Here is a 14,854-nt window from a genome sequence, read left to right on the forward strand (position 1 = left end):
ACCACAGACCACTGGGCCCTCTCCCCCCTTTGTTTCCGCCCCCTTTCTCCCTCCCCTTCTGTTGGCCTCAAATCTGCAGATTTCCAAGGTTTGTTTGGTTTAGTTTTGGTCTGTTCCTTTGTTTTGTTTCTTTATATGAGTGAGACCATCCGGCATTTGTCTCTCTCCTTCTGCTTATCTCACTTTGCATTACCCCCTTCAGCTGCATCCAGGTTGTCACAAAGCAAGAGTTCTAAGTGTGTCTAACGAATTAATTCATTTAAATCTTCTACTGGCTGGTGGGGTAGGGCCTACTCCAATTTTGCAGATAAAGATACTGGCTTGGAGCTGCGGGACAATTAGGTTGAGGTCATACAGCTTGGGCGTGGTGATATCCACCCTTGCCCGAGCCCATCCGGCCCGGAGCCACCCCCCTCCCACCCTCCATGTGGCTCTCCGCAGAGCAGAGCCACCTCCTTGGATTCATCTTTAAGTATCTCTTAGTGCAGCAAAGAATCACGTTTAAAAACTAACCTCTGGCCTTTCTGCCTCTAACTTTTGCTCTTTCGATTCCCCTGTGCTACAGGAAAAGTGAAATTCTTCTTGCCGACTCAACTACCATCAAAGACTTCTTACTCCGCAGTGTATGAACACCACCCCCAAAACAGGGCCAATGACCAGTGTCAATATCTTAAGTAAAAATTACAAGGAGAAATGTGCCTACATATTTAAAAACAAGAGCCTTCAGAATGTCCACAAAGCACAGATGCTGACCATCATAACCTGTATCAGCTGTTTTCAGTCTCACAGTCACAACTGTTTGCTATTTGTTCACTCTGATTAAGGATTAGCTGATCAGAGCTGTAAGAAAAATTTATGGGAGAAAAATTTAAATAGACAAGATCTTATCCACTAAATTTCCTCTCTGCTGCAACTTGGGAAAATACAACGCCATCATTTAATTCAGGCAGAGACCAGGTCTAGTCACCAGACGTTGAATTTGAGAAGCTCTGGGTCAGCAGCTCGGGAAGGAGGACGCAAACCCAGAGACTCGGGGTTTGCCTGCAAGGCAGGAGTCGCCTGGGATGCTCCCATTTTATTCATGTGATTTTATTTTTTCCCAATTTTCAGGCGTTTTGAAAGGAAATCGACATTCTTCTTTCTGCATGATTGATGATTAAAAACATTTTTAGATTGTGTAAAAACCAGTGGACATTTCTTCTAGCTTAACACAGTCTTGGCAATGTGGCAAGCTATGATTTGGCAAAGAGGACACCTAATTAGTTATTTTGTCCCCAGGATCACTTCTTTCCACTGCCAGTGGACACAACTGGCCTTGGCTTGCGGGGATACCAACTTGGCGCCCATGGAACTCAGACCCGCGTTCCCATGACCTTGCCACTGGTGTACAGAACACCACAGCCACTTCCCCATGGCTGCCCTTCCTGGAAGGAACGGGTCCTTCTAACTGCAGAGGCTCCCTGTGTCTCCATGACTTAAAGCCCAGACTCTCCGCTGAGGCCCAGATCTGCAGACGCCTGCCTCATCAGTTACGTCTTTGAAAAATTCCCCTTCCCAGCCTGATGGTAAGTTAGCATATTTGGGGAGATGCCGGCTAAACAGGTAGGCCACATGGGGAGCCAAATCAAAGCCAAACCCAACCAAACGGCATCGTGAGCTCTTGAGGGCAAAGGTTAATTCACGTCACTGGAGAACACTCGTCAGATGCAGCAGGGTTAGCACGTGTGCACGTGTGTGTATATGAGTGTGTGCATGAGTGAGTGAATGTGCATGCAAGGATTCTGCTTTCCAGAACATGCAGAACACCCAGGAAAGGCAAGAACAGATGTGTGCCTCAAGGCACGGTGCTCTATGTGCCCACTTGCTTTCCTGGCAAGGCCAAGGGTGGAGCCCACCTGCCCCTGGGTGGGGTGCATGCACTGGCCACTCCCAGACCTCCAGGCCGGTGGCTGTGGCAGGAGGAGGCACCCAGCGCCCCAGGGAGGTCCCTCACTATACACACAGCACTGAGGAACATGCTGGTTGTGTGAAGCCAAGCTGTCAGCCCCTAGCGAGGCTGCTCCGACTGTGCTGGCGGCCAACTGCAGGCGGCTCTGCACTCAGCGTGCGCAGCCTGTATGTCTGCTGGAGGAAGCCCACGCCCTGGGAGCCAGGGGCCGCCCATGTGCTCGCAGCAAAGCCTGTTCTGTTTCGGCAACAGAGGGAGAACTGCTTGGGCAGAGCTCAGGCCCTGGGCCCAGCAGGAAGCTGTCACGAAACAAACACCTGATGACTTAAGAGCTCCAGACCAGCACGGAGTGAAACTCAGTCTTATTTAATAAACTTTCGGCCTGGAGGCGGTGAGGCCGAGGTAAAGCCAACGACGGTGGGGCAGGCGTCTGGAGTCAGACCACAGACCACAGGTGTTCGGGCAGGCCAGGGGCCGGGCCAACTGCCAACCCACGTTCTGTCTTATTTATTTTTTCTGCTTTTAAAATAAAACATTTATTGCTACGCTGGTTGATATAGAACAGCTTTCCTCTCATTTTGGATTTGAAGCACTAGACCGCTGAACACACGAGCAAGAAAAGCCCCAGCACGAGGAGGGTCTCTGCTCAGGAGGCATAACCCAGCTTGGGACAGTTCCCAGTCCCTGCTAGAGAACCACGGACCCTACACGGCATCACTGATTTCCCGCTAGAGAAATATGGACCCACATGGCATCACTGATTCCTACTTAACGTACGGGCTGAAGTCACCTGGTCAGCTGCCTCTTGAAGATAGAGTGCAAGAGAGGGATGGAGGGTGGAAGGGGCTGTACATCTTTCTGGAAGTGCCTTCCCACTGTCATGTGGGAAGGGCCCATTGGAAAAATCTGTCCTATGGGGACAGATTCTCCCCTTTTCCACTTTTAAAGAGGAGGGTGACCCCGCACACGTGCACCCTTGGCCTGCGGCACTCAGCCCAGGCCCCCGGGCATGTGCCTTGGTGGACAGGACGCCAGGTGGGGATGCGAACCGTCCTGCCCGGGAGGGAATCTCGAGCAAGGCCGGTGAGAGTTGAACATGGAAAAGAGAAAAGGCCTAACTCGACAGGCGAGAAACACAGTCGGCCACCTAGGACTTGTGGCCCAGAGACCCCCAGAGCCCCGCAGACCACACTTGACATCAGTGTCTCTCCCTTCCCGCAGAAGAGACTGCGAAGGGGAAGAGACGCCTGCCCCAGGCCCCCTTCGGGGTTACTGCTTCTTCACTGTGAGTGCAGAGAGGGCTGCTTCTCCAGAACCCTCTGTGAGCCATGACCTTTCTCTGGGCTCAGAAGAGACTGTGCTTCTGCCCAGCGCTGCCTTTCTCAGGGGCCTGTGGGGGACTGGGGATGACCACGGTCAGGTGAAGACCCAGTGTCACGACCGCACAACCTTCTGTGTGAGGAACAGAAAAGCCAGCCTTCACCGTGTGCTCATCAGCAAGGAAGCAGTTACAGCTCCAGAAACACCTCCGCTTCCTCCAGGCCCCGCCCCAAGGCGAGCTGAAGGCACAGGGGCTTGAGGGCTGTGTCTGCAACTGGCCAGACTCCCGGGTCCAGAAAGCCAACTCAGGGGCTCCCATGATCTGGGAACATGGCCCCGGTGCCCAGCGTGGGGCCTGTCGCCCGGTGACAGGGCAGGGCTGATAAAGGCTGGCGCGGTGAGTGAGGTTTCTAGAATCCAGTGTTGGAGATGGAAATCTCTCCTCTTCGACTCCTGATGCTCCGAAGCCGGGCACATAAACGCTATTTCCCTTTGGAGAAGGGGTGGCCTCCCTAGTTAGAGGCTCGATTTTCAGAGACAAGAAGAGCTGGGAAGGGGCCTGCTGATTTTGTTTCTGGAAGGGACAGGGTCCAGAGGTGCCCCAGCTCATCGGGTGTGCCCACCTGTCGGGCAGAGGAAGAGAATGGCACCCCGGCTAGAAGGGGCGGGGTGGTCGGCAGGTGCCCCAGACCAAGAAGGGACCCAGTTGAGCTGTCTTCAGCAGAGGACGCGCCCTTAATGTCCTAACCCACAAAGAACAGGCGTGCAGGTGCGCGTGTGCGCAAGTGGAACAAGTGTGCATGCAAGGGGAGAGATTCCCGTATCGTGCCAAGTTCTCCCCCTGGCCCCATGACTGCAGGGGCCTTGGGGGCGCGAGACACTCACCGTGCCGTGGGATATGGTCAGAAAGCCGTTCTTCACAGAGCATTTCCTCTTCTGCCACACCTTTCGGATCCTTACAGATAAAGGGGAAAGAGGTGAGACAGCCTGGACGGGCAAGGAGCTTGCTGCACCCCCGCCCCCTGCCACCTACCCGTCACTCTTCTTGTAGAGGTTCCCGTTGCGCTCGGTCCCATGCTCCTTGTTTCCCTGAGGCTGATGCAAGCTATAGGCTGCGCTCTGGCGGAGTTGTGAGTCCTGAAAAGTGTTTCAGAAGTTGTTTTCAGTCCCGTCCAGATCCCAATTAAAAGAAAAGATGAAGCAGTGCACAAAGGAGACGCAAGGCCTTAACATGTTTCGATTTCCCTGCTCATCACACCAGACACAGGGACACACAGGTCACACCGGAGCTCGTGAACGCCACCTGCAGTGGCGAGCCCCGAGGATGGGCATCACCTGGCTCGACGTCACTGAGTTCCTGTGCCCTCCAGAGGACCATGTGGCAAAAAGAGCCCAGAGAACCAGGTGCCATGAGTGCGGGAAAAGATGGGCTTTCAAGCGAGAGCCCAAACCAGCACCTGCCCCTCTCCTCGACACTAGTGGCAAACTCCCGGCCGCACCTTCCTCCCTGGAGAATGGGAAAATGACACCCAGTAAGGACAGGAAATAGCTGGAAGTCTGACAAGGGCCATGCGTGGGAACTTGGAGAACGTAACAGGTACTGACCAGTGTCCCTTTCGCGTGCCCTGATTCCAGCAGAGGGGCCGGCCCTGAGCCGGACTGCTTCCAGCAGTGACCACGGGGAACTCAGCCTCGGGGTGGCTAAGGTGGCTGAGAATCTGGCTAAGGCTGCCACTCCGGAAACTCCAGCCTTTGAATCTGTGATGGTGTGGGACCACCCCAGCCGAGAGTGCACAGCAGCAGATGCTCCGCTGGCATCTGAAGGGTGTGCCCGCATCCTGAGCCAGGGTCAGCGCTGAAAATTCGCAGATGTCACGGAAACCAGGGAGCCAAGCGTGAGCAGAGCTCCCCAGTCAACCAGTGCAAGCCCCTGTCTGCGGGGGAGAACCCCCGGTGAGCGCATTTCATCACAGGAGGTACAGAAATGACAAAGGGTTCGCACAGACATGGGGCTCCTCAGGGTGTTCCCAGAGACAAGGCTGGACTAGTCTCTGCCACCAGGTAGCTGGCTGTCCTTGGGGGGAGCAGGCAAGGCCTACAAGACAAAGCTAGTGCCCTATAATGGGTGCCCTGAAAAGTGAGCAGCTTGTGGAGGACGGCCTGAGGGTGTGGAGGCCGAGTGCTGAGGAGCAGGCAGGTGTTGAGGGGGTGAGGGGTTGGAAGCAGTGGGGAAGGCGTACAGAGCCTGGAGAGCTGGGGGAAGCTGGCCCATCCCCCAGGGGACAAGGACAGATCATGCAGCCAGGATGAAAGTGGGTCAAGTGGTGGAGGGACAGGCAGGTTGAGATCCAAAACCAAGCAAGACACTGGATTCATGACAGGTTCAAAGGTTTTGAAACACAAAAGACTTTCATTCTGATGGAGTCTCTATCAGTTTGTTGTGTGTATTTTCAGATGTCACACGTCAGAGACCACTGCCTGGTGGAAGGTGACAGAGACGCACCTCTGAGCCGTCTAACAAGAGTGTGACAGTCCAGCACTTACGCTGAGGTCTTTCATCCATTGTGAGTTCATTTTTGATAAGGTGTGAGGTCCAAACCCATTCTTGTACCTGTTGTGGCTCCCAAGTGTCTCAACACTGGTTGCTGAGAAGACTATTCTTTCCTCGTCGGGTAATGCTGGGGTCCCTGCTGAAACCACTGACCCAGCACGTGAGGGCCCCTTTCTGGACTCTCGACTCAATTCCACTGACGGATCTATCTGACCTTATGCAGGTTCTACAGTGTCTTTCTGTTTACATACAAAGTTTTTAAGTGCTTATTTAAATATCTATTTTAAGTACTTTAAATACCATCTACTCCATTTATAAAAGCTGTATTATCATTGCTTTGTGGTTAAGGGTTGCAATCAGGAAGTGTGAGTGACACTTTCAACTTTGTTCTTTTTTTTAAGGCTGTTCTGGCTATTTGGGCCCCTTGCATTTCCATAAGACTTTTAGAGTCAGCTTGTCAATTTCTGCAAAAGGCAGCTGGAATTTTACTAATGTGGGTCAGCGGCGGGAGGACTGACCTGCTGACAGTGTTCAGTTCTCCAGTCTGTGACCACGGGGGGCTGTCTAGCATTGACTTCTTAAACTCCGCAACATATGGGGGACAACTTTGGGGAAGAAGCTTCCACACAGCAGTCAACTGGGGGTGGACATTCCATTACTGGCCAACAACAGAGCCTGGACATGCAAACCCAGAAGGATAGGGGGCCTGGTTCTGCACGGGGGGCCAGGTGGCGCTGGGGGCTCATTGTACAGCAAGGGCAGGCAGCTCACTCCCTGGGAGAGGATGGCTCAGTCCACACCCTCTCAGAAGGGCACCAAAAGTCTAGCGAAAACCCAGATTTAAACATTACTGGAAATAAATGCAGCGAAGGGAAAATGGAGAAATAGTGCTCACCTATATGAATCTCCATGAAAGACTAAAAATAAACCTGTCAAAAGACTGAACTGCACAACCATGAAATGTGCCTATTGATTTGGGAAGGAAAAAAACTGCACAAAATCCGTGGAGAAGCCGCGTGAGCAGTGCTGAGGGCGTCCAGGCCGAGCATATTAATCTGACTCTTTGCAGGTCTGCGCATGAGATAAAGGACATTTTTCTTTCAACAGAGCCTGACCCGATGCCAGAGGGAAGGAAGAAATGACCGTTTTGTTCTCTAGACCAGGCATTTCTTGAACCACTGAAAAAAATGCAGGCCAAACCCCTAGCTAAGCTATTGTATAAAACTGAAAAGTTGCAAAAAAGAGGAATATCGTCTATTTAATATAAAATTGAACCTGCTTTAAAACTACTTCAGCATCCTCAGGGTGAGCCAACAAAGATCACTCTTCTTACCTGTTCACACAGGTTTCACAGCCACCTGCTCAAGCACAGTCAGCCCTTTCACATCAACCCCCGTTTCAATCAAATGGAACATGACACAAGGGAAAAGCCTTCTTTCTGGGGAGACAATGACCCTAGCATGTGGGAGCCACAGGGGAGGGTGGGGTGGGGGGGTCACGTCCACAGCCGGCTCCCGGACTGGCCAAGGAGGGAGTGTCTGCAGATGAAGACACGGCCAGCAGCCCAGAGGAGAGTGAGATGGAAAGAAGTCGAAGGGAGCCTGTGACGGGAGCTCACGGGCTGCGGGGTGAGCGCAGGCTCCCCGGGGGGCCGGGCTGCCGATGGGCCGGGGAGCGTGGGCGGGAATGGACAGTGGCTTCATCTTCACAAAGGACCAAAAGCATCAAATGTAAACTTGAAACTTCCGCAGCACTAATATCTGTGCGTTCAAACTCTCTAGGCTTTGTGAACGCACGGCAGTGGACAGAGGAAGGGGGAAGATGAAAGCTCCCGGCCAGCAACACAGACGGGGAGGAAGCATGCAAACGTCCGTAATTTATTAAAATAGTGAACTACTTACTCTCCTAGACTTCGGTCACAAAGGTAAATGCATTTGGGAGAAAAACAACATTCCGTTATAGTAAGTACAGGAACTTGGAAGCAGCACACCGAACAGTCCACAGTGACCTCACGCTCAACAGGCACTTACCTGAGATCTAGGCGCTACGCATTAGACACACCCTTCATTGACAAGGATGTGGATTTATGTCAAACTCACCTTATAATATAGCCCCACTATAGCAAAATCATCATAGAATGACCCTAAAAATGTACTCAGTGTTTTGTTTTTTAACTAGCCCCCAAACACAAAATGTCACTGCTGATGTGTCTGCGTGCAGAGAAGTATGACGTGAAGGTGGAGCCGAGGAACCCGGGCTTCCTGTCCATGGGAAAGCTGCTCACAATTAAGGACACAGGCTTGGGGCCGATGGCTCAGAGGCCTGCTGGGGTAGACAGGCAGGGCCTGCAGAGCTCCAGGCTCAGAATCACAGACACGAATGGGGAGCAAGAGAGACCCGCCGGCCCTGAGCCTCACCAGGCACATGACCGTGCAAAAAAGTTGCACAGGCTATCAAGGCCACACCTAGAGGAAATGTTTCCGCTGAAATAAAGGCTTCTGGGTAGGTGGTCGCCTGAAACCGAAGGGCCAGCGGGACGTCTTCATGCATCGACACAGCCTGGGACTGAGACGCGAGTACCCAGGGGACGGATGTCACACCCTCAGTCCCAAAGCCTCTGAGCGTGCTTTCAAAATTAAATCTTCTCACCTCTTTCTGTTCAACCTGCAACGCTGACTTGAGAATGTCTCGAAGCTGAATCAGCTGCCTTCTTTCTTCATCCTGGGCCTGTTTGATCTGTAGAAAACAAAACAAGTCACGTTTCCATCCTCCACCATGCAAGTGCCCCCTGTCACCCCACTTACCCACCTCTTTCCTCTCCCCACCCCGACCCTATACCCACCATTTTGTGTGGGCAGTCTAAGAGTTTGTTGTTTATTAGTTAGCAGTAGACACAGGTGCTGATTTATAAGGCTGTACGCCTCCAGCCTACATCATGTTATACGCCAATGTTATTTCAATAAAAATGTTTAAAAAGAGCAAAGAGAAGCAGGACGGAGGCCACAGGAAATGCCGGGCTTCCCAGGGAAGGTCTGCATCAATGTAAGAAACGCCTCCTACTGCTTAAATCTCCTTCCAGCCAAGGGGGCAGAGGGGAAGGCCAAGCCCCTTGGGGCTGGGCTGAGGAGCAAATGCAAGACACAGACATGACACAGGATTGGAGCATCAGCTGCACAGACACCGTCTCCACGCTGATGGGAGAGTGTTTCTACTCACCGTGTGGAGGTCAGTGGAGAGGGTTTCAATGGAAGGCTTGAGGCTTTCTACTGCTTTCAGTCCATCCTGGAAAAAACTAAGAGGAGGAAGGAAAAAACAGAGATTGTGCTTGGTGAAAAGAAAAACAATTGTCAGGTGGTGGGAAAACACTTCTTGAACGTGACTGCAGTTATTTGCCATTTTTCTTGACCCCCCTGTGAAGTGAGAGCTGAATTTTCAGTTTGTAAAGGGAAACAGGACTCAGCTAAACATGACAGCAAAGGCTTCATCCCGGAGCATAAGAGGCTGAGGCTGAGAACGCAAACAAGAATCTCACATACACGTATTTTCCTTGACAGATGAGAGCTAGTAGAAGAAAATGCAGGGGAAAAAAAAAAAAAAAACAAGCTGGTGTGATGTCATTAACCGCCAAGCTTCCCCCACGCAGGAGGGAAGGGAGGCGGGCATGGAGGCCTGGAGATCAAATATCAAAAGGAATCTTTGTTTTCAAGTTCAGACTCAGCAACGCTTGAGACTCATTTATAGCAAGTGACTGGGGAACACAATTGAAGCAGGACAGGTTCTGCAGCAACAGGAGGCTTCCGCTCAGCAACAGGAGGCCGTGCGCCTTCGGAGGATGGAGAGAAGGTTTCCAGAGCTGCTCAGCACAGAATTCACACCCTGTCACTGCAGGCTTCAGCTCACACAGTGTTTCTTCCTTTCTGTACATGCCAGACACACCTGCCTGTCCCCCCCACCAAGCCCTTCCTGCTCAGGGCCTTTGCACCTGCTGTTGCTTCCCAGTAAAGAATCCTCCCCGCAGCATATCCTCTATCGATACTTCACCTCATTCCCACTCAGTCTTCAAGTTGTAAGTTAAGCATCACCTCCTGAGTGAGGCTTCCCACGGCCTCTACTTCGAGAGAGGTTCCCTTCTCTCAGCATGCTGTCTTTTACTTCAAAACGCTCACCAGCGCTGCAGCTGTGGATTCATGAGTGGGACTATTTAAAGCAAAATTACCCCATGAGATCTGAAGTTCTAGGAGTCTGAGAACATCCACAAAGTCTGGCACATTTCAAGCGCATGACATTTGTCCAATGAAGAAATAATTCACTGGCAGCCAAGGAGACCATCTTCACAAAGCCATCTGGGCCTCGCCTGTGTCCACGTGAGGGGATATTTATTTCTTTTAGACTTAGCAACAGTCCTGTGGGGCTTTCCCATGTCGAGCATGTAGTAAACAGGAGGGGCTGGACAAACAATGCAGATGGCTTCAGAGCTGCGATTCCCAGGAGGAAGGAAGGGAGAAGGGGCACTCCGGACGTGGCCAGGGGCCCTGCCGATGGGAATCATGGGGGCTGGGCTGCGCGTTTGCTTACCTTACTCTTCAGACTTCATTCTTTGTGTCCTGATGCCCCCGCCCGCTTCGCCTACTCATCTCCCCAGTACAGACTAAGCTCCCGGCACAGCAAGGGCGTCAGCGTTATAACCGTTTCTCCACGGGAGTGTTTCCACCGTCCGGGCAGAGACACCCGGGGCAGAGACACCCGGGGCCTGGCTCTGAGCCCAGCCTCCAAGGCAAAGATGCGCGCAGGGCAGGCGCCCTTTGAAACAGAGCAGACAGAGCCGCTGGAAGAGAAACTGAGCTTTCCTCTCCCGCATGGGCTCATTTGCTCTCTGCTGGTTTCCGCTACAGTCTTTATGTAATTGTTTCCCTCATCCCCCCCAATTCTTGCTAGAGGGAGGGGGAGGCAGCCGGGAGAGGGAGAGAGCGGAAGCGCACGGGAGGGGAGGAAGACATCAGGAGGCCGCGTGGAAGTAAACGCCTCTGCCCGGGCAGAGGGCAGCTGCTGTGATGGTCCCCGGGCGGGTTCCTGGCCTGGAGGTGGGGCCCAGGGCCTTTCCTATCGGACATGGCGTCCAGCGTGATGCGGGGCAGGGCCCCTGGAGTCACCACTGAACATTTGGTTTCGCCTTTGCAGTCTGTTTGCCGAGCTGGAGCATCACCCTGGAAACCTTCTATTTCCGAAGCCTTTGTCCTTCCACACCTTGCCCATGGAGGCGTTGTTTTGGCACCTAGGTGCACCCCCAAAATGAAATCAGATTGGCGGGGGGTGGGGTGGGGCTGGTGTCAAAGAAAGGGGTCCTGTCGCCACCTGGCTGCCTATCAGCGCGAGCCACCCCGCGCGCCCCCTGGCAGGTGGAACTGTTGACACATCCAGAGCTCCCGTCAACACCCCCGTTAATATCGCCAAATGCCACCTCTTCTAATCAAATGTTTTCTAGCTGGCCTGACCAAATTCCAAGCCTTTAAAACACATTCGTGGAGGTTCAGTCAGCCTTCAAGCTGCCACCACGGAGGTGAGCACAGCAGCCCCCCGGGCTCACACCGTGAGGGGTCTGTGCTTGGCAGCCGGCTCCCTGCCACCCCCAGGCCACCCGGACTGTGCCTCGGCCAACGGGTGCCACATGCACTGGGCAGCAGCTGCCAGAGTGGCCCTTGCAGGCCCTTGCTCAAGGGACAGGTCAAGTCCATGCCCCTTCCCACTTAGCAGCACATGACCGTGTGTTGGTTTTAAGTGATTTAACCCATTTCCAGAATCCGCTCGACCACAGGATCCTCAAAGCTTAGCAGCAAAAGCTGATAAGACACATTTGCGGGGAGTGCAGAGCGAGGGGGGATGCAAATTCTTTCCTCAAATCAAATAACAGGCAGAGGCAGTCTGGGCTCCCACACCCCGGCCCAGCACGACCCGCTCCTTGGGTAGGGGCCGGGCCTCACGGGCAGGGACTCCACAGGGCTGCCAGGTGATGGAGCCACCAGCACTCTCATCCGAAGACACAGTTTATGCCCAAACTATGAATTTTAAAAAGTCCAGCTATTCGAACGACTTGAGAGTGAGTGCTCCCTCTCCCACATCCACAAAGGAAGTGACAGGAGACGCGTCATTTCCAAAGGTTACTGGGCCAAAGCCCATAAAAGGCCAACAGTTCACTTTCCACCGTGGTCTGTTGCTACCCAACTGATCAGTTTGGGCAAAATAAAGGGAGGAAAAAAAAGGAAATCCCAGAATAGCTTCTTCTTAAAAATAAAGTATGAGCAGGGAAGTGGCCCATTTCCTACACTGCCACACTCAGGGCTGCACAGAACTGAAAGAGGGATTTCTGCCTTAGTCACAGCTAGGACCATGGTCTCTGTGAAATAATTCACCTCGGAAATTCTACCCGTGAGAGAGGAGATCGGCTTCCTCTTCTTCTATCCTCAGATGACTTGCTTGGCCACTTGCTTTGCTGTCTGACCTCCTACTTCAGAAAAGCAAGGTCCCCAAAGTTGCCTTGGGGATTCCAAAGCAAAGCTGGGTTTAATTCGACAGTGCCAGTCATGGCCGCGAAAGTGTGTCAGGTAAATGTGGGTGGCACAACAGATGAAAATAAATGTCACGGCCCTTTCCTGGAAGGTGCATGGTGCCATGGGGGCAGGACAGCATAGGAAAGTTGCCCTGACGCAGGTGTGCAGAGAGTGGCGGGGACACAGAGGGAGAGCAGATGCCCCGTCGGGGCAGAGAATCACATTAGAGGAGTCGTCACACGGAGCTGGACCATGGGGTGGAGAGGGGGGTGGGCTCCGTACAGGCTCACCCCCGTGGGACTCGGCCTGTGGGGCCAGATCTGACCCCAAAGACTTCTCCTGGCAGACCCGCCATCTGCCTGTGGACCCTCTGTCTAGCCCAAGCGCCGGCCCCCAGGTGTGGCCCACATCCCACCGGTGCCGTCTGGCACACATGGAAACCTCACCTGAGCAGACATGGGAGGGAAGGAGCCTTGTGGGGTACCAGCCTGCTCCCCCACCCAGTGCCCCCTCCCGGCCACACTCACTCCCAAGACTGGACTTGTGGGGCATAGACAGCTGTTTGCCCCTGTGAGGATGAGGTCCAGGAGGCGAGACCTTTGCTTCCTCCTTGATGTACCTCAGAACCTTAAAAAGCACAAAGCAGAGGGTCTTCCCTGGTGGTGCAGTTGTTGAGCGCTGGGCTGCGAAGCTGCCCGCAGCCTCTGCAGTGCTGGTTCGATCCCCAGCTGCCTGCGAGGGTCCCACATGGTGCTCAGACCTCAACTGCTGTGCCCGCTGCTCCCCTCAGCAGTGTACTTCGTCAGTCTGTCTGTTCTGTTCCCTGCTCTGGCTCTGGTGAATCCTCTCATCCTCCCACGCTTCTGACTGTACCCAGTGCTTGTATAAATAAATCAATCTTTAAAAAAAAAAAAAAAAAGCACCAAGCAGAGAGCAGGAGCTCAGGAAACACCTGCCTAATGGATGCTCGGTATCAGCCTTTTCAAGAACTTCCTAATCCATGCAGGATAGAATGTAAAACCGGGCTGAAAAGCCTCAGAGATGTGCACGGCCCTTGGGGTCCTAGGACAATTCTCCCTCCCCAGCGCCACCCCCAGCTCCTGTCCCACTGGCCTTCCTGGAATGGCCTCAAGCCTTGGCCTTTGCCTGGAATGTTCTTCTATCCCTAAGAGCCCCTCCTCACCCTTTACATCTCAGGATACATGTCTCCCCTAAAGAGGCTTACAGCCAATTCAGGAAGTATTTGAAGACCTACTGTGTGCCAGCATTCTGGCTGCTGGAGAAAACAGCAAGAAATAAAACAAAACCCTCTAATCCCTGTCTCCAATCTCCATCTACCCGAGCTCCTTCTATTACAGTCTTCCTTTGATTCAGTCCTTTTGAACCCTTTAAAACGTCCAGTTAAAAAGCTGTTGGCTGATGTCTGACTCCCCTACTTGATGGGCGCCGAGGCTGGACCGGAAGGCACTTCACCTCGGCATTTCGGGGCTGCTCCCCACCACGCACTCAGCAGGCATGAGGGAGGAGCCCCATGTGCAGGGGCCCCAGGGGGCCGGGGTCTGGGAGGAAAAGGAGCAGCAGGACAGAAAACAAGGCTGGGAGGTGAGGGCCAGATGGAAGGGTGCGCCTGTTGGTGCTTGGGCAGCCCTGGAACCTGGAGTTTCTCCTTCTCGTCCCCACAGAGGCTCCTCAGTTCATCACGGCCTGACTCCGCAGGTTACCGGATGGAAGCCTTTTCTCAGTTTAACACAGTGGCTCAGTACGAATCAGAGCATCTGAGAATTACCAGAGTCTGCTAGGGCAAACCAGTTTGCGCCTCTACAAAAATAAACGTATTTGGTCATTACCATAGGTCCTTGTGGCATCTTTTTCATTGAAACTTAATTCTCAAATGTTCTCAAAAATTCACTTTTGAGGTGGTTTCTCGCACCTTCCCAGGGCTGTGGAATCAGCAGCACCATCTCATCCGGGGCATCAGCAGCCCCACAAAGAGAAACCCTGTGGCCGGCAGCCCCGTCCGCCCCGCCCCATCTGCCCCACCCCATCCTGGCAGCCGCTGCCTGTTTCTGTCTCTGCAGCTGCCCACTCCTGACCTTTCAAAGAAATGAAATCACACGGCCCCGTGGCCCAGCCATGGCCGTTCCTGGGGGCAGCTTTTCAAGGCTCCTTTGCCATGGCCGCATCCACACCGGATTCCCTTTCCCGGGGTTTTTAAGTGAGTGTTTCTTTTCCCAGGCCCAGGGCCAACGAGCTGTATGTCGCCATAAAAAAGCAAACATTTGAAATGACACGAGAACAAAGAAAAAGAACTTACTTGCATTGGGCGTGAAAATATTTGATGAGATTCTGCAGTAAGTCCACTCCCTTTTTAATCTTTATTTCATTGACCTTCAGCAAATACTGTTAAGAGACAACAAAGGGAGAGCATGAGCTGCACGTGCACTGCCCAGGTCAGAGCTGGTCTCATCCACGTCCTTGAAGCGGGCAGCG

The 14,854-nt window shown here is 53.1% G+C and overlaps 1 protein-coding gene across 5 annotated transcripts in view; it reads right to left on the reverse strand.

The window, feature by feature from the left end:
• The window catches only part of ASAP2 (ArfGAP with SH3 domain, ankyrin repeat and PH domain 2), a 122,079-nt gene that overhangs the window by 31,684 nt on the left and 75,541 nt on the right, over positions 1–14,854 (reverse strand). For all 5 annotated transcript variants that reach the window (XM_037528544.2, XM_037528543.2, XM_037528546.2 and 2 more), the window contains exons 7-11: positions 14,679–14,764; positions 9,036–9,111; positions 8,469–8,555; positions 4,302–4,405; positions 4,154–4,223 (exon numbers count right to left, since the gene is read on the reverse strand). In XM_037528544.2, the coding sequence (XP_037384441.1) occupies positions 4,154–4,223; positions 4,302–4,405; positions 8,469–8,555; positions 9,036–9,111; positions 14,679–14,764 (423 nt within the window). The remainder of the gene's footprint in view (positions 1–4,153; positions 4,224–4,301; positions 4,406–8,468; positions 8,556–9,035; positions 9,112–14,678; positions 14,765–14,854) is intronic.

Source organism: Talpa occidentalis, unplaced genomic scaffold (assembly GCF_014898055.3).
Source record: "Talpa occidentalis isolate TD23 unplaced genomic scaffold, MPIMG_talOcc4v2.1 talOcc4.5, whole genome shotgun sequence".
Taxonomy (NCBI): domain Eukaryota; kingdom Metazoa; phylum Chordata; class Mammalia; order Eulipotyphla; family Talpidae; genus Talpa; species Talpa occidentalis.